Source organism: Cryptosporidium ubiquitum, assembly GCF_001865345.1.
Source record: "Cryptosporidium ubiquitum isolate 39726 chromosome Unknown contig_11, whole genome shotgun sequence".
Taxonomy (NCBI): Eukaryota; Apicomplexa; class Conoidasida; order Eucoccidiorida; family Cryptosporidiidae; genus Cryptosporidium; species Cryptosporidium ubiquitum.
The window spans coordinates 787,667-806,989 of record NW_021639812.1 but is presented as its reverse complement, the minus strand read 5'-3'; the positions used below and the strand labels follow the sequence as shown (position 1 = coordinate 806,989).

The 19,323-nt window shown below is 28.4% G+C and overlaps 8 protein-coding genes across 8 annotated transcripts in view; 3 read left to right on the top strand and 5 right to left on the bottom strand.

The window, feature by feature from the left end:
• Positions 1 to 290: 290 nt before the first annotated feature.
• Positions 291 to 2,384, top strand: cubi_00358 (uncharacterized protein; the record flags this gene model as incomplete). Its single annotated transcript, XM_029017372.1, has 1 exon — positions 291 to 2,384. The coding sequence occupies one exon, from the start codon at positions 291 to 293 to the stop codon at positions 2,382 to 2,384; it is 2,094 nt and encodes a 697-aa protein (XP_028875951.1).
• Positions 2,385 to 2,702: 318 nt separating this feature from the next.
• cubi_00357 (uncharacterized protein) lies at positions 2,703 to 3,806 on the bottom strand (the record flags this gene model as incomplete). Its single annotated transcript, XM_029017371.1, has 1 exon — positions 2,703 to 3,806. The coding sequence occupies one exon, from the start codon at positions 3,804 to 3,806 to the stop codon at positions 2,703 to 2,705; it is 1,104 nt and encodes a 367-aa protein (XP_028875950.1).
• Positions 3,807 to 4,629: 823 nt separating this feature from the next.
• Positions 4,630 to 7,434, top strand: cubi_00356 (uncharacterized protein; the record flags this gene model as incomplete). Its single annotated transcript, XM_029017370.1, has 1 exon — positions 4,630 to 7,434. One exon carries the CDS (start codon positions 4,630 to 4,632, stop codon positions 7,432 to 7,434), a length of 2,805 nt encoding a protein of 934 aa, XP_028875949.1.
• Positions 7,435 to 7,632: 198 nt separating this feature from the next.
• Positions 7,633 to 10,107, bottom strand: cubi_00355 (uncharacterized protein; the record flags this gene model as incomplete). Its single annotated transcript, XM_029017369.1, has 4 exons — positions 7,633 to 9,159; positions 9,247 to 9,690; positions 9,800 to 9,992; positions 10,085 to 10,107. 4 exons carry the CDS (start codon positions 10,105 to 10,107, stop codon positions 7,633 to 7,635), a joined length of 2,187 nt encoding a protein of 728 aa, XP_028875948.1.
• Positions 10,108 to 10,652: 545 nt separating this feature from the next.
• Positions 10,653 to 12,002, bottom strand: cubi_00354 (uncharacterized protein; the record flags this gene model as incomplete). Its single annotated transcript, XM_029017368.1, has 1 exon — positions 10,653 to 12,002. The coding sequence occupies one exon, from the start codon at positions 12,000 to 12,002 to the stop codon at positions 10,653 to 10,655; it is 1,350 nt and encodes a 449-aa protein (XP_028875947.1).
• Positions 12,003 to 12,670: 668 nt separating this feature from the next.
• cubi_00353 (uncharacterized protein) lies at positions 12,671 to 13,470 on the bottom strand (the record flags this gene model as incomplete). Its single annotated transcript, XM_029017367.1, has 2 exons — positions 12,671 to 12,885; positions 12,969 to 13,470. The coding sequence occupies 2 exons, from the start codon at positions 13,468 to 13,470 to the stop codon at positions 12,671 to 12,673; spliced, it is 717 nt and encodes a 238-aa protein (XP_028875946.1).
• A 1,620-nt stretch (positions 13,471 to 15,090) lies between these two features.
• On the top strand, positions 15,091 to 15,834 carry cubi_00352 (myosin regulatory light chain; the record flags this gene model as incomplete). The annotated part of the gene is made up of 1 exon (XM_029017366.1): positions 15,091 to 15,834. The coding sequence occupies one exon, from the start codon at positions 15,091 to 15,093 to the stop codon at positions 15,832 to 15,834; it is 744 nt and encodes a 247-aa protein (XP_028875945.1).
• Positions 15,835 to 16,651: 817 nt separating this feature from the next.
• The window catches only part of cubi_00351 (uncharacterized protein), a gene marked incomplete at both ends in the record, with an annotated part of 4,973 nt that continues 2,301 nt past the window's right edge, over positions 16,652 to 19,323 (bottom strand). Inside the window, 6 exons of the mRNA XM_029017365.1 lie at positions 16,652 to 16,964; positions 17,023 to 17,397; positions 17,455 to 17,633; positions 17,699 to 18,073; positions 18,170 to 18,443; positions 18,504 to 19,323. The exon at positions 18,504 to 19,323 is cut by the window's right edge and continues 2,083 nt beyond it. Of these exons, the coding sequence (XP_028875944.1) occupies positions 16,652 to 16,964; positions 17,023 to 17,397; positions 17,455 to 17,633; positions 17,699 to 18,073; positions 18,170 to 18,443; positions 18,504 to 19,323 (2,336 nt within the window). The remainder of the gene's footprint in view (positions 16,965 to 17,022; positions 17,398 to 17,454; positions 17,634 to 17,698; positions 18,074 to 18,169; positions 18,444 to 18,503) is intronic.

Genomic DNA, 19,323 nt, shown 5'->3' with positions numbered 1-19,323 from the left:
TTGAATTTTATATACAAAAAATACAAATAAATATTTACAAGATTCTCTTACGTTTACTCACGTAATGTTATTTTACCTTAAAGGTACCACCAATCATTATGCGTATATTAAAATTCACAGAAATTTCCCGCCAAAATGGAGCCATTATAAGATTATCCAAATGTGTATAGGCTAAAAAAAATTATGCACAAATAATATAAAATAGAAAGGAGAAAGAAAAAAGTTGCAAGGTAAAAAAAATAGTAAAAGGAGAAGGAAAAAAGTTGAACAAATAGATTCACCTGGACAGGATGAGGAAGCAAAGCAGCACACTACCAATGCCTAGAGGGTCACGAGGAGATTCATTTTCAATGCCACATTCTTCCTCCTCGGCATTCTCAAAATTTGGCTCAAAGTACATTGGAGGCGGAGCGGGAAAGCAGGATGGACAGGGATTATGGCAGGATATATTGCGTAGTTTCATGAATGGCTTGGAAGGGAAAGATACAGAGAATTTACATGGTACATTGTTTGTGTTAGGTAGAGCCAATGGAGGTAAAACTGAACTCATTTCAGAGCTAAAAAAGATTTCTGAGAAAGGTAAGGAGAGAGATAGTAAGAGTGCATTTGCTACATCTGATGTGGGTGAAAGTCCGTATATTGGTTTGGATTTTTGTAGCATGAGGATTAAAGAAGAATTTTTCAAGTTAGAACAAGATGACTCTATTGAAGATTCAGACCAGGATGAACTGAATGAGGGCCAAAACACTACAGTAAAGAATGTCACATTAGATGTGTGGAGTGTGGACCATTGTGGGATGTCTGATGAGTTGGTTAAAAGGCTTGTGGATGTATTTAACATTCAGAATAGTATTTCAGGAAATAGTACTTCAGAGAACTCGAATATGAATATATCATCAACAGATATTGGTTCAACAATGATTAATGGAGCTGGAGGAGGTAGCTTGGATGAAGATACAAGAGATAACAGTGGAGCATCTATGCAGACTCCAAATATCATGTTTCTCATAGTTTTAGATTCCTCTTTACCTTGGACTTTAAATGATGATTTGGTAACGTGGATTCAACAAATACAGGAATGTTGGTCTAAATCTTTAGAGCTTTCAAACTTTGCACCAGATCTACAGAGGATTATGATTCAGGAAATGAACTATTACTTTGAGACTAAATTAGGGGAAACCGAACCGGAATCTAAAGCAAAAACACAAGAAGCTTTAGATCATCAAGGAGATGATAATGAAGAGCAAACCCCAAAGCCTAATGAGGTTGAAACCTCAGAATCCCCTTCTGTTCCCGCCCTCTACCCTAAAGTTAATTTGGGAATTCCAATAGGAGTTGTACTCTCTAAGTCTGACATTGGACAGAGATTTTCTATTCCAACTGATGGTGTCAATGGTCAGCCATTTATTCCATTTGCTTTAAGTTTTCTAATGAATGTTGGAGATCCTTATGGAATCAGCTACTTTGTTACAAGTATCTTAACTTCAGGAGATATTCATCAGGCTTTTGGAGTAGACCTTCTCTTAAGTTACATTCTTCACAGACTCTTTGGTACGCCTTTTTTAAATGAAGATGGGAAAGTTTTAAAGACAGTAAATGAAGTTGTTTCCAGAAACAACTCTATACTTTGCGTACTCCCAAGAACTCCTATTCAACGCCTCTCTCTAACTCCTACTCCAAATGTCAAATCAGAGATCTATGAGGAGTTGGTTCAAAAGTCTAAATTTATCTCCAGAACAAACAATTCTACTGATATGTCAGAACTAGTTCATGGTCTTTCCACAGCTTTTGACAAGAAAATCCCATCCTTAAATGAATTTTTAGAGCAAATTAGACCCCAAATTCCACTCCTAGAAGCCACCTCCTCAGGAAATGCCCCAGTTCTTCTCTCACCCTCAGCTAACTCAAACTCTGAAGATTCCAAGTCTATTGGCGACTCAAATTTAGTCAAAGGAACAGGAGCACCATCTTCAACTATCTCATCCTCCACATCATCCGTATCCAGCTCTTCACAAAGACTCAAACCTTCAAAATCAACCCTCAATTCCAACAACTCAAGTACTTCTGGGGACCCATCCCTCAAAGGCTTCTTCCAAAGCCTTATCCAAAGAGGCGAGAAAAAAGGCTCTCTTTCTCATAGATCCAACCTAAAACCTGCTGCCTCTATGAGTTTACGCAAAGAATTTGGCTCCAGAATGGAATCTAAGCTTTCATCGGATGCTAAACTTGATGAAAAGAACCCAGAAAATGAAATTAGCACAAACCCCTTGGAAACTGAAAAGTCAGGAAACTTAGCCAATGAAGAAGAAATTGTTGAAAAACCTATAGAAGAGAATACAACGACTAATAATGAGGAAAATAATGACGATAAACAGACAGAATAAAATATTAAAAAGCAGATGTGAACAACTTTAAAACTGAAATCTGCTCTAAACTTGCTTAATTAACGCTACAATTTGTTCCAGCTCGGTGCTTATAATTATAAATTGCGCATTTAATATAATTATTATACATATATTTATACCTATATCATTAATTCGCTTTAACATATATGCATGCAAAATCATATTTTAACTATGTGTCTGCATGCAATTGGCGCCAAATGGCAAAGAATTAATATTTAATTTATTTAATTTTCTTTTTTTCCCTTTTTTTGTTGTGACCTCAAATTTAAAGCCATATAATTGAAATTTCTGAGTAAATTAGTCATCACTAGAGGAATCATGTGAGTCCCAGTCTTCATTGAGAGTAAAGTCATTAGGGACCACTTTACTACTAGATGAATGTTCTCTAATCTTTATCTTAGATGTACTCTCCTCTGATATTCTAATGTCATTGGGCTCTATGTCCAAGCTACTGTCTTGGTTATTTTCGTCATCTGAGCTTTCACGGAAAATTACGTCACTGATATCACTTTGAATATCTTCAAACTCTACAGTGTTTTGCTTAGTTCCTTTTTTATGAGAGTCTTCTCTCTTAAATCTGGAAATCATGCTTCTTAGATCATCATCTCTACCTATTATTCCCATACAGGTTGCTTTCTTCTTTTTGTCAAAAACAGATGTAATAGGGAAAGGAGAGTTTTTTTGCTCATTTTTGAATAAGTGAATTTGATCATCCATTTCTTTGGTTGAAACCACATCAATAGTTACCATGTCCTGGTTTGGCATTGAAACTCTATCTAGAAGTTCTTGTTCTGCTTCAATAACTTCACCAATATCAAATAATTCAGTGTTTCTATACTTTCTAGATCTGATTCCTTTACTTGCTGGTAAAAGACCTGCTGGCCACTCCCAATGAAGTGACTCTTTCAAATACTTAATAAAAGAGACAAATGTTGAATCAGTATACATCATATTAGATTTCATAGGGCCCGTATATATGGAAGATGTATTCACTCCCTGAGAATTAATAAACCATTTTGGCAAAGAATAAGCATCATATATATAAAGCATTTGGTTTAAATTATTAGATTTAAACATACTCTCACAGTCCAAGCTCTTGTATATCTCTATATTACATGGAAGATCTACTAAAACACCTACGTAATCTATTCCAAGTAAATGAATGTCAAAAATACGAAAATCCTCAAATGGGGTTGGCTGAATTCCAAATGGAAACTTTTCCCCTCTAGTTAACAAACTGTTAACTTCTCTTGAAACCGTATTCGGTATTTTAACCACACACACTGATTCTGGAAGAGCTGAATATATTGAGCTTGACAAATCTACTGAAGAAAATACTCCTCTTCTTAAGTATCTTTGTGGAACAAATTGTAATTGCCTTTCTACCTTAGAAATCCCCATCCTTATGTTTTTTCCACTACCTCTTTCTTTTTAGTTTATATCTAATCCTCTGTTTAGCCTTCTAGTTCATCCCTTATTCTAACTTGCTTAAACTATTTCCATTTTTTTTTGACTATATTAGCTCTTTTATTTCCCGCCATTATTTATATAATCGAAGTAATTACATATATATATATATATATATATTAAATATATAATTATTCAATTTTAAAATCATTGAATAGAAAAAGAAAAGTTTTTATCAATTCATATTAAAATCTACTACAAATACCAACTAAATAACCTTAGAAGGTAAAGAATTCCTTGGTAATTTGGTTTCTGTTCAAATTCATATTTATTCTCTCATTCATTCCTGCCACTCTAATTCCTGCCTACTTCTACACACCTACCTATACCCCCTCCTACCCTTCTTCTTCCCCATTATTTTCCCTATTAAACTCTTTAGACTTACACTCTCCTATGTATAAAAAAAAGATCATTGGACTCAAGCATAACCTCCTACGTTACCTCACACCTTTCTCACCGCTTTTCTAACCTTTGTATTAAAGTGCTTTTTTTTCAAATAATAGCACTAGGCGCCAAACCCCTTAATATTTTATATATTATATATATTATGTTATATATAACATCCATTATTAGGTAACAATAAAGATAACGAGTTAAAAACAAGTTGATTCAATAAATTACAAGACAGGGTATAAAAAACTAAAAACAACTCAGAATTTCTCAATTTACCATTTAAAGTTTACAGTTATATTATCCTCCTGTTAATGTAAATAGATGTCTTATGTCATTTTGAAAGTTTTAATGTGAATTCATTGTAATGGCTCCTATATTTAAGCATGCATTAGGTACTTTAAAAGCACCATTGTTCTGTCAGTTGTTATCAGCAAGGTTACTTATTACTTATATTCTGTTCTGGTACTCAATACCATTCATAGTATTTGCAAATAATTATACTTTGGGAAAAACACATGATCAAATTAACGTTTTAAATATTAATAACTCAAGGTTTATTAATCATTCAGCTCATAAAAACTTTACTAGTAAACCCATAATTTACCAGACAAATTTAATGGATTTAAGAACATATGGTTATGAGGATAAACTTAACAAATTAGAAACCAGTATGAACATTAGTAATGAAAATCCAACTTACAAAGTAATTCATGGAACACCATCTGAAACACTGTTTAATTTAAATCCACAATTTTTTGAGAAATTTCAAGATTCCTCACCATCCAAATGTTATATCCTATCTATGAGTGGAGGAGGAGCAAAAGGCTCATTTTCTGCAGGATTATTAAATGGTCTTGCTTTTATATATAGATATCATGGAATCAAATTAAGATGGGATGTCACATCAGGAGTCTCAATTGGTAGTTTGAATACGATATGGAGTCAATTTTATCATAGTGGACAAAGTAGTCATTTTTCTTCAGAGGCTGCTTCAGTATGGAAGAATTTTTCACATAAAAATGTTCATAATTGTAAAAGTACTTTATCTCAAAATGCACCAATGTTTATTTTTAGGGCTATTACTGAAGGTAGGAAACTCCCAAATTACTTATGTTCAACCTATCCTATGCTTGTATTTATGAGACATCTTATACAAAACAGAAAAAGATTCAAAGGTAACAAATGGAATGCTCTTGCGTATCATTTTAAATATGCTTTACCTTATTTCTTTAATGAAGAGGTACCAAAATCTATTATTCCATCGGTAATAAGATCCAGTTCATCATTTCCAATTGTACTTGAACCAGCAGAAATTTCAGGTATTGGAGTATTTGGAGATGGAGCCATTTCCAAAACTATTGATATACAGAATGCTATTCATAGATGTTTAAAATCTGGTAAAGCAAAAACTGATAAGGATGTTGTCATTGATATTATTACTACATCATATACTGATAATGAATTTTATTCAGTAATTGACCCATTATATTCAAAAACAATGCTCGAATCTTTATCTTGGTTTTTAAGTTTCTATTCTTTTTCTCAAACTTATCAACAATATGAAATTGTTCAAGCTATTAGAAGGTACCCAAATATTCAATTCAGGCATTTTCTTTCATATTTAGATAAAACAGATTCTATTGTTAATAAAATAGGTCTTTTGGATTTTGTGAAAAGTGATCTTAAAGAATCATTAAATGACGGTGTAGAGAGTGGTTTTTACAACTCTACAATGTTTAAAGATGTATGGAAACCTATAATTAGAGATATTTCACCATCTTCAGATTGGAAACCTTATGGAGATAATAAAGTTGTTATTCCAAGTAATAATTTAAATGTTTCAAATCCAGATACTGATACTTTTGTTGAATTTCCCATACTTGAAAATGAACCATATTATATATCACCCATGTTTGAATTTATCTCCTCAACTACTAAAGCTTCAAAACTTAATAAGATTTTGTTTTCTTCAGATTTAATTGACCATGAAACACAGGTATTTCTATTAAAACTCCATCAAGATATCCTCTCAATCAGATTCTTGGAGAGTGTTCGAGAGTTTAATAGACGAAGAGACGATGATTTACTTTATATTGATGAAGAAAAGATTGAAATGGAGAGAAGGAACAAGTATTTGAAAAATAATGACCATGTTTGCAACAAAAAGCTTAGGACTCATAATAATCATAATAATTCACTTGAAAAGGAAGCTTGTGACATTTTCTCTGAATTAATATCTGAGCCATTCTTCCGAGCTTCTAGAAGTCAAATTAAAAGTATTTCAAATTCTTTTGCTTACTCATTAACAATTAGATCTAGATTCATGAAAAACCATTCTAAATTCAAGTACCAAAAGCTTCTTAAAAAAGAGAAAAAGTTAAAAAAATCTTTGAATATAGCTTTTAAGTCTTTCATTGATAAGAAGGATGAAATTGAGAAGTTATACAATGAATATGATGAATTAATGGAACCATTGAATAAAGTTTATGTGTCCATGTTAAAATTAACCGAAAATTGCGGTAGAGATATCCGAAAGATTCCTATAATGTTTCCATTTTTAGAAGGAGAAGATAACAAGAGTCTTATTTGGGCTCCCTCCGAAGAGTATGATTCACTTACAGTTAAGTTTAAAATGAGTACATTGGAACTTCTTTCTGAGATGTATCCTTCTATAAACTGGACCTTAAATCTTCCAGAGAAGCTTGGCGAAAGACCTTCTAGGATAAGAAATTGGAACAATTATAAACAAAGTCTTTTAAACCATTTCAAATTAAATAAGGGTAATGAAATCTCATGTTGGGCAAACCATCCTGATTTTAAGAGTATAATCTCAGAGATCAAGGATCTAACCAAGAATATTTCTTCTCTTAAAATAAAACATTATGAGCTTATGACCAGAATTACAAACATTCAGATTCTTATCACCAGTTATGGAGTTTCTTCTAGAAAATATTCTGCAAATCTGGAGATGCTTTTTAGAAAGAACTTTATTAAGAATCTACAAGAAATTGAGGAAATCTTCCATAAGACTTCTCACTTTAGTTATGGTCCTGGACTTTCAAATGATCACTTAAGTGGACTTACAACCGAAAATGAATTCCGAATAATTAAGGATGAAATTTTGAGAAATATGAAAGATGTAGAACCTCTGGTTAACTCTGTAAGTTAAGTCAAGTTATCAATGGCCAATATTCAATATATAATTGGTGTGGTTTAAATTAATATTAATGAAGATGGTATTTTAATTTTGTTTTTATTAAAAAACTTTATTAGTGTATTGAATGTTATTATAAGTTTTATTAGTATTTAACTTTTAAGTAGACAAACTAATTAATTTTAGTTTCCATGTTTTAATGTCTTGATTATATTAATCAGAGTCAGTATCAAATTCAAAGTCCATAGATAAGTTATTCATTTTTGAAAAGATATTATCAGCAAAACAACATTCAAATTTGACTTGATCTTGATCTTTAGCTTTTCGTAATTTTGGACACATTTTTTTCCAGATATTCACAAGTCTTATTATTTCAGTTTCTTTAGGTACCCATTTAGAACTTGTTCCAGTTACTCTAATATGTATATATTTGATGTTTCCTCCATATTTTTCTATCCAAGAACATAAATTAATTAGATTTCTTGGTTCCAAGTTTTTATCTTTAAATAATGAAACTTTGAGTACCTGGATTTGATTAAGTTCAAGCTGACAGAAGAAATCAATTGGTATTAAAAATGACAATGCTGAGAGTTCCTTAACTGTTTTTTGATATTCAAATAACACTCCTAGCATGTATCCCGAATATATCAAATTATCAAAACCCAAAGAAAGGATAATTTTTGAATTAGATATGCTGAGATTTGTTTTGAGTGGGTCCACCAGGTATTCTAAAATAGTGTTTGAAATTAAGTTCCTGTGGATTTCAGTTATATTTTGGAATTTCATTTCTTCCAACTGTTTGTCTAGAATAAGTGCTCCTGAATTGAATGGATATTGTATTCCATTTATCTTATTTTGGTGAACCTCATTTGATTTAGAAACTCTTATTATCCAACTTCTAATGTCAAGAAATGGTTGCATAACTTGTGGTTCATGCTGAGAAAGTGTCTGATTCTGTATTTTATAATTTATGTAACTTTTTTCATGAATATGATCACATTCTTTAGAATTATTATTATAGTTAACATTATGATTACCATAAGTATTTGAACTATCACAATTGTAAATTCCTTTATCTTTAAATCTCATACTTAAAGGTTCATACTCGTTTTTGTTCTTACCACCAATATCATCAGGGTGAGAGAATCCCAAGCTGGCGTAGTCAGAGCTAAGCATGAAATCTGATTCCTCTTGAATACTCATACCTTGATATTTGTTGATGTTATAATTATGATTTCTAGAAGATCCATCTTCAAACTTTAAATCATAATTTGCAAAAACTTGTTGATAATTGTTTATATAATTGTTATCTTCTATATTATCATTTTGAATGGAATGTCTTGTATTGTTTATTAATGAAAACATGAAAAGTATTTGGTCAAATGTATCCAAAGATATATACAAATTTCTTAACTGTAATACTTTAAGCATTGGGAAAACGTTTTTTCTTATATATCCAACATTAATTCCTTTTAATTGCTTTAATATTTCGCACCTTCCTTTTGCCATATATTTCTTATTATTTGTAGAGTTTCCTATTATCCTAAATTCCTTTAAATTTTCTAAATCTGGAAAATTCCCAATGAAAAAGTTTTCCAAGAATTGAATTTCAGAAATCTCGTTCTTAGGTACTCTTAACTCAAAAAATTCAATACCTATACCTTTCTCAGCATCATTATATTTTTGAAATGAGTTATATACGTAATCTTGCATTGGAAAGTTTGCTTCATAAATTACTTTCTAAACTCCATCATAGATAAAAAGTTAATATAATTTTGAAATATAATTTCTTTTTTTTTTTTTTGTTTTAATTTGAATTGAACTTACCTTTAAATTTGGGCAAAAACTTGCAAAGATTGGATCTGTCCTGATACAGTGAAACTCCTTCACAGAATTTACTGAGATTTTTAGCTTGTTTTCGTAAATTCTTGTTCTTTTAATACCTTCAAATTCACAATCCTCTAAATCAAGTCTCTCAAATTTAGAAAATTCCTCTAATTGGAAAAGTTTTAAAAATTCAATAATTGAAAGATCCATATTTTTTAATCTAAGTCTTTCTATTGGAGTTTTGAAATTTTGAACAACTTCCTTAACAATATTTTCACTACCTCCATTGTTTTCAGTTTCATAATCTTCTATAGTTCCATTCCTAATTATTTCCAACTCACTAACTTGAAAAAGAATCAAATTTTCAGAATCCTGGATTGTTTTAATTAATCCAGCCAAGTGATGAACTGAATCTGAATATATCACCACTACTCTACGAATAACCTAAAATTGAAAAAGTAAATATTCATTTCTTAATATCTTTTTCCTCCTCTTCATATAAATTTTATTCCTTCCATTTCTTTTATTCTTATTCATATTATACGGAACTTACTCTCAACATTGGGAATGAAATCATTGAAATTTCATCTTTAGCAATTTTATTTAATGGTAAAACTAATGTGTCAATCAATTCTAGTGAGCGAATTCTTATTTTCTTTGATATATTTAATCCCAGTTTTGGGTCATATTCCAATATCTTTTTCTTGAAAACATCCTCCAATGTTTCTGTTTCGAAAAAAGAATGCCTTAATAGTTGTATAAATTTTGAAATTGGTCATTTTATCCAAAATTAAATGAATGATTTCACGAAAAAAAAATAGCTAATAATAAAACATACCAAGATTCTTCACTATCCGACATTATTTATTACTTGCTTTACAAGTTCATAAGCAGTAACTTAATTCTTTTTCCTGTTATTACTTCAACATCGCGTTTTTTTCAAAACTTTATTTATTAATATATAATTATTTTTTCCGCCATTATTTAATTTCCACATGAAAACACCGGTATAGCAATTGTGAATTATTCATTTACACACATTACGTAATTGCATGCAAAGTAATAAAAATGAATGGTTATAAATTCGAATACTAAATATTTAAAAAACTAAAATACCTAAGATTTTGCATTTATATACATGCAAACAAAATGCAAACAAAAATAATAAACCTGAACTTTTCTTTATTTAAAAATAATAATAGAAAAACCTGAAAGTAATTAACTTTTAAACAAAACAAGTGGACTTAAAGGAAAGAACAAACTGATAAATTTAATATAAAAAGCAACTTTGTCTCTCTTTCCTTTCTTTTTACCATTTCCTTTCTACCTGACTTTTTTTCTCAAAATACCATCATATATAAACGACATTAACTTAGAATATTTCAAACTTTTAAAAATGGTTTACATTAGTTGTAGGGATCTTTAAAAACTTTTAAATTAGTATTAGAGGTTTCATTTTTAAGTTTAGAATATACTTTACCATTAGCCTTATGATGTTTAATATGCCAATTATGAGTAGCTTTAGTAATGTGAACAGGTACTCTTGGAAATTCAATTGAACTATTTTCTACAATACGAACACTAGAGTCCTTTAAAATTCCATTATTGTTTCTAAAAACCCAAGTAGAATTTGAATGGGCTCCATATGGACCAACATGTCTTATAGGTATTAATGCGTGGTCTGGTAAAAAGGCTAAAGGTTTTGAATTAGGATCCAAGCTTGAAGTAATTATCCAAAATTCATGAGTACCATCAAACATTATAAATAAGGTTGGAATTATATTATTTTTGCTTGTTTTACCTTCTTTTTTGTAAATTGCTCTTCCATGGTGTAATTTAGGATAATTTTTTCCATCTTTTCTCTCTTCCATAATCATATTATAAACTCCATTAATATATGTATCTTCGTGTGTTACTCTGCCATATAAAGTTAATGAAGAAGGCAACAAAATCTCTACTCCTTTTGATCTTAAGCCTTTATTCCTTTTTCCTTTTATTATTTGAGTATTATTTTCATTTGGAACTGTTTTACCATTTTCAGAGTTATCTTCTACTTTATTATCTTCTTTAATAGTATCACTAACTTGCAAATCTTCATCATTCTCGTCTTTTTCAGAGCTTATTATCTCCATATCATAGTACTCATCCGCATCATCTTCCCATAAATCTTTATCATTATCATCTGCCCAATATTCTGGATCATCTAAAACTTCACTATCAAAATCTTTAAAATTTTCATTATCATCATTTTTTTTGCTTTCAATCCCTTTATTAATAGCTCCAATCATGTCGCTTTTCTCACCAGATGACTCCTCTTGTAACTTTTCATGTTCATTTTCTAAAGTGTCCAACATCATATCAAACTTTACTGATCTCCCTAAAGGTCCTACTGGAAATGAACCAGAAATATCTTTCCTTCCTTTGTTTATTCTAGAAGTAATTATAAATATCAAAATCAATAAAGAAAATACCAAGCTTATTATTCTTAACATCTTCTGAATTTTATCAATCAAATATGCTGCACTTCCTTGTTTATAATTCTTTGTTGAATCCTTTCCCAACACAATATCTGCTACCATTCTAGCAATACCTCTTCTTGCATTTAATATTGGTTTGCTTTCATCCTTCAAACCCACTTCTATACCTAATTTTGTGTGGCCCCCCTTATTTACTCTTTCTAAGCCTTGATCATCTTTTATTCCTCCTTCTCTTAACTCCACCCCATTCAAAGCTCCATTATTATCTATTTGCACCATTTTGTTCCTTTTTTTACCTCAACTCCTTCAAATTCCTCTCAATATCTTTCAGAATCTTGCACTTTTTGTGTGTTGTCCCAATTTTTTAAGACAACACGGTTTTTTAGATGGCGCCAAATCGTAAGTCTGTGCCTTTGCACCATTAATAAGTTGGGAATATATTGAAGATAGGGATCATTGTAATGAAGAAAAAAAGAATAAGAATCCACAAAAGTTAACAAATTATAACTTTTTGTAGCTTTTAAATTAAACCCTAAAAACCAGATTGTGAAATTTTTCTAGTACTGACTTACACTCAAAACTGTATAGATAGGTTACTCTTCTAGATATACTACCGATAATCCTCAAACACTGGACTACTCATGATTGAGGTTTTATATGAAACTTTTTCTAATCCAGCTGTTATTATTACTTTTGTTTTTGAGTATCTAATATTTTCTTTATCTCATCATGCCTATTACGTAATTTATTATACAAATAAGTTGCTTGTCAGTCTGTTGGCGCGCGAATCATCTTAAATAGTATATATTAAAACAGAAAATGTGCATGTAATTATATCTCCCCCATAGATTATTTATAATCCTTGGTATAATTATTAGTGACTTAATAGAGCAAAAATAAATAAGTAAAAAAAGGCATATTATATCAAAAACAGTAGTAAGTTACTCTTAAGCTTCCCTTCTTGCTCTATTCTTTCTATGTTTAATAACAGAGACTGTTGTAACTGTAATAATCATAATAGCCAACAATCCTAGACATATTCCAATAATAATCCATCCTATCTCCACTTCCAGGGCTTCCTTTAAAGCTGGCATATCATCAAAATCATAATCATTTTCAAGTTTGCTCATTAAATTTGGAAGTATTGGTAAACCAGTGTTTACTACAGTTAATTAAATCAGTTAAAGTTAATTATATTATATTATAATATTAAAATAAATTAAGTACAAATAGTCTTAAACTTACCATCATACGCAATTCCATTCTCAAATAATGTTGTCTTAACATCAAATTCCCCACTATATATGTGGTATTTTTCTGAATCTGTGCTATTATTATTGCTACTTATTTCTGTCTTATTTTGGCTGATTGTTCCATTTTTATTTATTTCTGTCATATTTTGATTAATTGTCACATTATTATTATTTATTTCTGCAGTAATATTGTTGCTACTACCTGTTCTATTTCCTATTAAATTTTGGCTACCAACCTCCTGTTCTTTGCCTTTAACAGTCGAATTGTTGATATTATTAACAGAACTTGAAGAACTTTTAGTAGAATTGTTTGTGTTAACACTTCCCTCACTTCCTGAAGAACTTTTAGTAGAATTATCCGCTTTAATACTTCCCTCACTTTCAATACTCAAATTATGTAATTCTTTATTTATATGTACCCCAACAACATTTCCTAAGAAAAATAGAAAAATTACACCCAACGAAACTCCACATATCGTATTACTTAGTTTCATTGCTATTTATTATTAATTTTTTTCAATCTGTACTACTACTGTTGTTGCTGTTGTTGCTGTTGTTGCTGTTGCTACTACTAATAACAATAATACTATTTTCAACCTTAAAAACATTTATTAATTTCACTTTTTGTTCTTCAATTTGGGCTTCCTTAACTCTTATATTTCAATCTCTTTAGTTCTACTTTTATAGAGTTAATATTTTTATTTATCCCTAATTAATTATTTTATTCGTGTGATCTAGCGGCTAATTTCCAATTCGCCTATACATGCAAAATACATTATATATTTGACTACTAGCCTATATTAATAGATCCCTCCTCAAATTTGAAAATTTCCCAATTATTCTTTCTTAAACCCTATTCCTCTAACTTTTTAACTTAAATCCTCATTATTCTCTAATTTCTGTTGATTTTTATTACTTTTTTTAACTAAAACCAATTTCCACTCTTTTTTTTCTTAATACATACCGGCATTTACATGCAAAAATACTTGCAATTTTTTTTGACACGTAATTACATATTTTCATGTGGAAAACATTAACAATTATTATAATATAATAATTATTTTAAAAATAGTATCACTAGTAACAGAAAAAAGGAAAAGATAATCATCTATATTTGTCATGATCAAGACTACAACCTAAATATTTTAGCAAATTTATTCTCACCCTATTTCCGTCTTCATTATTGTAAGAAATTTAGGCACAAATATTAGTATTACTTCTTATTTTAGTTTTTAATTTCCCTTCCCACCAATAGTTTTTCTTTTAAAATAATTCGAATTTCTTAAGGCGCTCAATTTACTAATTTTATGCATGTAATAATTAAATATATAAATATTATTATAGAATAAGAAAAAACTCTAAATATACAAGCAAATTCTTGACAATAAAAACCATAATATTATCACTTTTAAATTATCCCTATTACTCCTACTGCCACTACTATTATTATATCATCTTTGTTACCCCAACTACTTCTACATTACTTGAGTTTTCATTTTTTTTTCATCAATTTTTTAAAAGATAATTATACAAAAATGTCTAATATTATTAATTAATTAATAACCTCAGAACTAACAATAATACATTTATTACTAAAATAATAATCACAGATAATACCAGTAATCGAATTATATTACTACTGGTATGTCTAAGATACAGCTTATTATACTTGCACACAAAAAAATTATATTAATGCAAATAAGACCGTGAGAGACGTATACAGCATTAAATCATATTTTATTTACATTAAAGAAAAAAGAAAATAACTAAATAGTAAAGTTAGACGTTAAATTCAAAACTTGCATGACAGAAAAATTAATTATTCCAAGATTTGTTTCAAGAAATTGAAAGTAAATATTCCAACTATAATTCATATCAAATAAATGAAGTAAAGTTCATTTTTTTTTTTTTTATAATTTTATAGGAGCCATCTCATATCTGATTATATATATATTATATATTTGTATATTATAAATTAATAATAATTGGCCAAATTAAAGACTATAAGTAATAAAAGTTATTAGAAAAAAAACAAAAGAGAAAATTACATAGAATAGAGAAAATAGAATCCTTATTACACCCAAATTATCAAGTAGATATTAAATAAATAAGCAATGGAAATTATTAATAGAACCCTTGATTCGATACTAGTTAAATGTCATAATATCCAAGTAGAAAATATCAAATATGGAGAATTGGTTGTATTAGTAGAATCTGATGATGAATATTCCGGATATTCAGATGATGACATTGAAGAACTAAATGGAGAATATGGAGATATTGCAAATGAATCATCGGTTGAAGATGTATTAGAAATTGTTAGACAAGCAACAATTAAAAAGAAAGAACCAACCATTTATGAAATCGAATTTGAAAATGTTTCTAATTCTTCAGGAAGATGCAACTTTGATGAATTAGTGAAATTCTTGCATAAATTAGGACTTTCTCCAACTGTAAATCAATGTGAGGAACTTAAAAAAGAATTTGGAACTAATAATATTGACATTGAATCTGCTTTAAAAGCTTATAATAAAACATCTGCTGATAAGTATACTCAAGAAGAGTTATTAGTTTCATTAAAATCCACCAAGCCTGAAATTACCAGAAAAAGACTTGTTATTCTTTTACAAACATTTGGAGATAAGATGACTGAAGATGAAATTAATAGAGCTCTTGATAAACTTGAAATAGGAAATGAACCAATTAAAAAAGATGAATTCATTGAGAAATTATGTATTGGATCGAAACAGATTAAAAGATCTGATTGTTCCAATAAATCAAAAGAGAATTTGAATGATTTTTCTGAAAAAAATGATATTAATAATGATCAGAAAGAAGAACTTTCTCAAATTAATTAAATAATGTAATAATATCTTTCTGAAATTAATATTCATTATTGTTATGATTATTATTATTATCTTTTAAACATTAATGTATTGCAATTTACAGCCATGCATTAATGTATCTGAAATCATAATTCAGTAGAAAAAAAAATTAGTTAGATTGTAACTTAATCTTAGTCTTGAAGATTCTGATTTGTCTTAATGTCATCAATTTCAATTAATACATAATTTATTATTAATATTATTATTAATATTATTATTATTATTATTATTATTATTATTATTATTATTATTAGTATCATCTTTCTTTCCATATAAGTTCTCATAAAACTCAATTCATTTACTTATTATTTTTCTCTGTTTCTTTTACTTATTTTCTCTTTATTTTTCTTTTTTTCTTTCTCTCCTTTTCTTCTTCCAATGTTTATTTTTCTATTAATCCCTATTCTTTTCTTCTTTCTCTTTTTTTTTTTTTTTTCATCTTTTTCTACCATTTTTTATTTATTCCTTTACTTTCCTTCTTTTTCTTTCTTTCTTTTTCTCTTTCTCTTTCTCTTTCTCTTTTATTCTCTTTCTCCCTCTCTCTTATGATAATTAACTTTCTTAAAAGAAAAAAAAACAAACTAAATTACATTGTTTTATACCATTCTCTTATTATATTATTATTGATATTATCAAGGTAATCAAAATAATCCAAGCAAATTTTACTTCTTTTGATTTAAAGGCTCCAGAAGATGTATCTGATTGACTATTATTTATCAATAATAATTAAAAAAAAAAAAAAAAAAGTAATATTTTGTTATTTAATGAAATTAAATAAAGTTCATCTAACTTACCCTTTTGTAATGTTTTTATCTACAATATTGAAATCCTTAAATTCATTATCTTGTACATCATCAAAATTTGGATTAGATTTGCTATCATTTTTTAAATCTTCGATAATATTTTCTGATGACCAAGTTGAATTCTCATCCTCTATTGGGTTTCCAGATCCAATATCTGGTATATCAAAAGGAAATGAATCAACATTTAACTTATCAACTTGTGATTTGATTGGCATAAATAAGGGATTTGTTAAATATGGAATAACTACCTGTTTGTTATGTATCTTATTTACAAAATTAAAAACAATAGTTGTTGGAACACTAAAATAATGAATATTTATATTATATATTTTTTATTGAAAAATATAATTAAACTTACCCAAAAGTCAAAACATATTGATCATAATATGGTATAACATGTGGTGAAATAGTTATTTCTGGTATAGATCTTAAAAATAATAACAATTCTTGAGGTAATACACTATCATCATATAAATCATTATCATTATTACTTTGTTTCTTATCTAATAATAAAGAAACAGGAGTAATAGGATGATTTGAAGCAAAAATCATTGGTGTTAAGTCATTAAAACCCATTTGAATTCCATCAATCTGTTTAGCTTTTGGTAATCCTTCTTCAATCAAAGTTACTTTATAATGTCCAAACAATTTTTCCAATCTATTTGTATATTTTGGAGGAATATTTTCTTTATTTAAAACATCCATAGAATGATTAATATCATTTGTAAGTATTCTAAATTTTAAATTAATTTTTGTTATTTGTTTTATTAATAATTTTAAATAAACTTACTGAACATAAACAATAGAACCAGAATGAACACTTGAAGGTATATTAGAACATTTAATTGATGTTGATAAATCTATTGGTAAAGGTACTGGAATAATATGAATATTACTTGGCTTAATTGATAACATTATAGAGATTGTATCTTTAATAGATTGAGTAAATCTTCTAAAATCTTGTGCTACCTAAAAATTATAATTAATTATTAAATAAATTAAAAAGTAATTCATTATAATTAAATTAAACTTACATCTAAACAATAATCTCTTCCATATAGATCAAATCTTAATGTATATAATTTAGCTGAATCAGAATTATTAACTTGAGGAATAAATGTTTGGTAATTTTCACCTTCTATATTAATTATACCAGTCCCTGTTCCATTAATAGTTGAAAATACAAATTCAAAAGGTATTAATGATGTTCTTTGTCCAAACATTGAATATATAGATTTAGTTAATTCATTATTTGATTTGACAGTCTCTTTAGATAATTTTAATAGGATTGATTCTCCTTGTGAATGATTAATAGAAATTGGTCTTGGTAAAAAGAATAATGGAGTTAATTCATCATTTGGTAATATTGAGAGTAATTTACTGTTCAAATCAATAAATCCATCATTATTCTATAATATTTACAAAATATTAAATTATTATGAGTAAAATAAATAAGTTAGTAACTTTCTATTAATAAAGACCAAGTCAAATTAATAATAACTTACATCATTTCCAAAAGATCTTTCATATAAAATCAACTCAGCAAAGAAATTATCTTCATTTATTATACACCCATTAGTTTTTTTCTTTAAAAGTAAATGTTGTTGAATTATTATATTTCTCTCAATTTCTTCATATAAAAGATTTGGTATTGTAGTAGAAACTGAATGTCCAACCAATATTATTGGAGTATATTCATTTCCATTAAATATATATTTTGCAGTATGTAAATTATCTAATAATTTTGGAATATTGTCTTGAACATTATGTATAAATATTCTATTCAATGATAATATGAAAAATGAATGATTATTTATTGTATATAATTATTATACTTACCTCACAGTATATTCTAAAACACTTTGCTGGCAGAATATATTTTGTTCATTTTCTGTTGGTGGGAAATTTTTAATCTGAATCATATGTGGACTACAATTGAGTAACTTGTGTATATTTGCTGCTATATTTAAAACCATGATAGTTGCATGATATTTAGATATATCACAGAATGATATGTTTTGAAATAGAAATGTAAAGTCAATAATCTGGAAATCATCAAATCCGTTAATATTAAAATTGGAAATATTTTCTTTAAATAATCCTTTTAATAAATAAATTGGGTAGCCATATTGATAATTGTTATATATTTCTTGTCTAAGTTCTTCAAAGCTGTTAAATGGTATTCTTAAAGTTGCAATACTGTAGTTCCTATGTATTCCTTCTGCTATTTGACTGTCAATTACAGAAATTTGATTCTGTTCCAAACTATTCAATATACTTTCAGTAATTTCGTTCACTTTTCCTATTGAATCCTCTTGTTCATTTATTTCTTCAGAGCGAGTGGGGAATTCTTCATTTAATTCCTTAATACCCTTATGTGAGACAATTAAAGTTGCTATGTCGTACATATTTTTATACTCTTCATTATTTTCTTTCTCTAAGTTCATTTCGTTATTGTCCATAAAATCATTTCCATCCAAAATGTCCTTTTCATTGTTCTGGTTGATTATTTTAAGATAATCTTGAAAGTTTGAGAATTCTGTGTCTTGGTCCTTGTATTCTTCCTCATCTCCATTATCAGTGACATCTGGCACAGTAGTAGTAGTAGTGGTGGAAGTGGTGGTGGTAGTAGTGGTAGTAGTGGTGGTGGTGGTAGTAG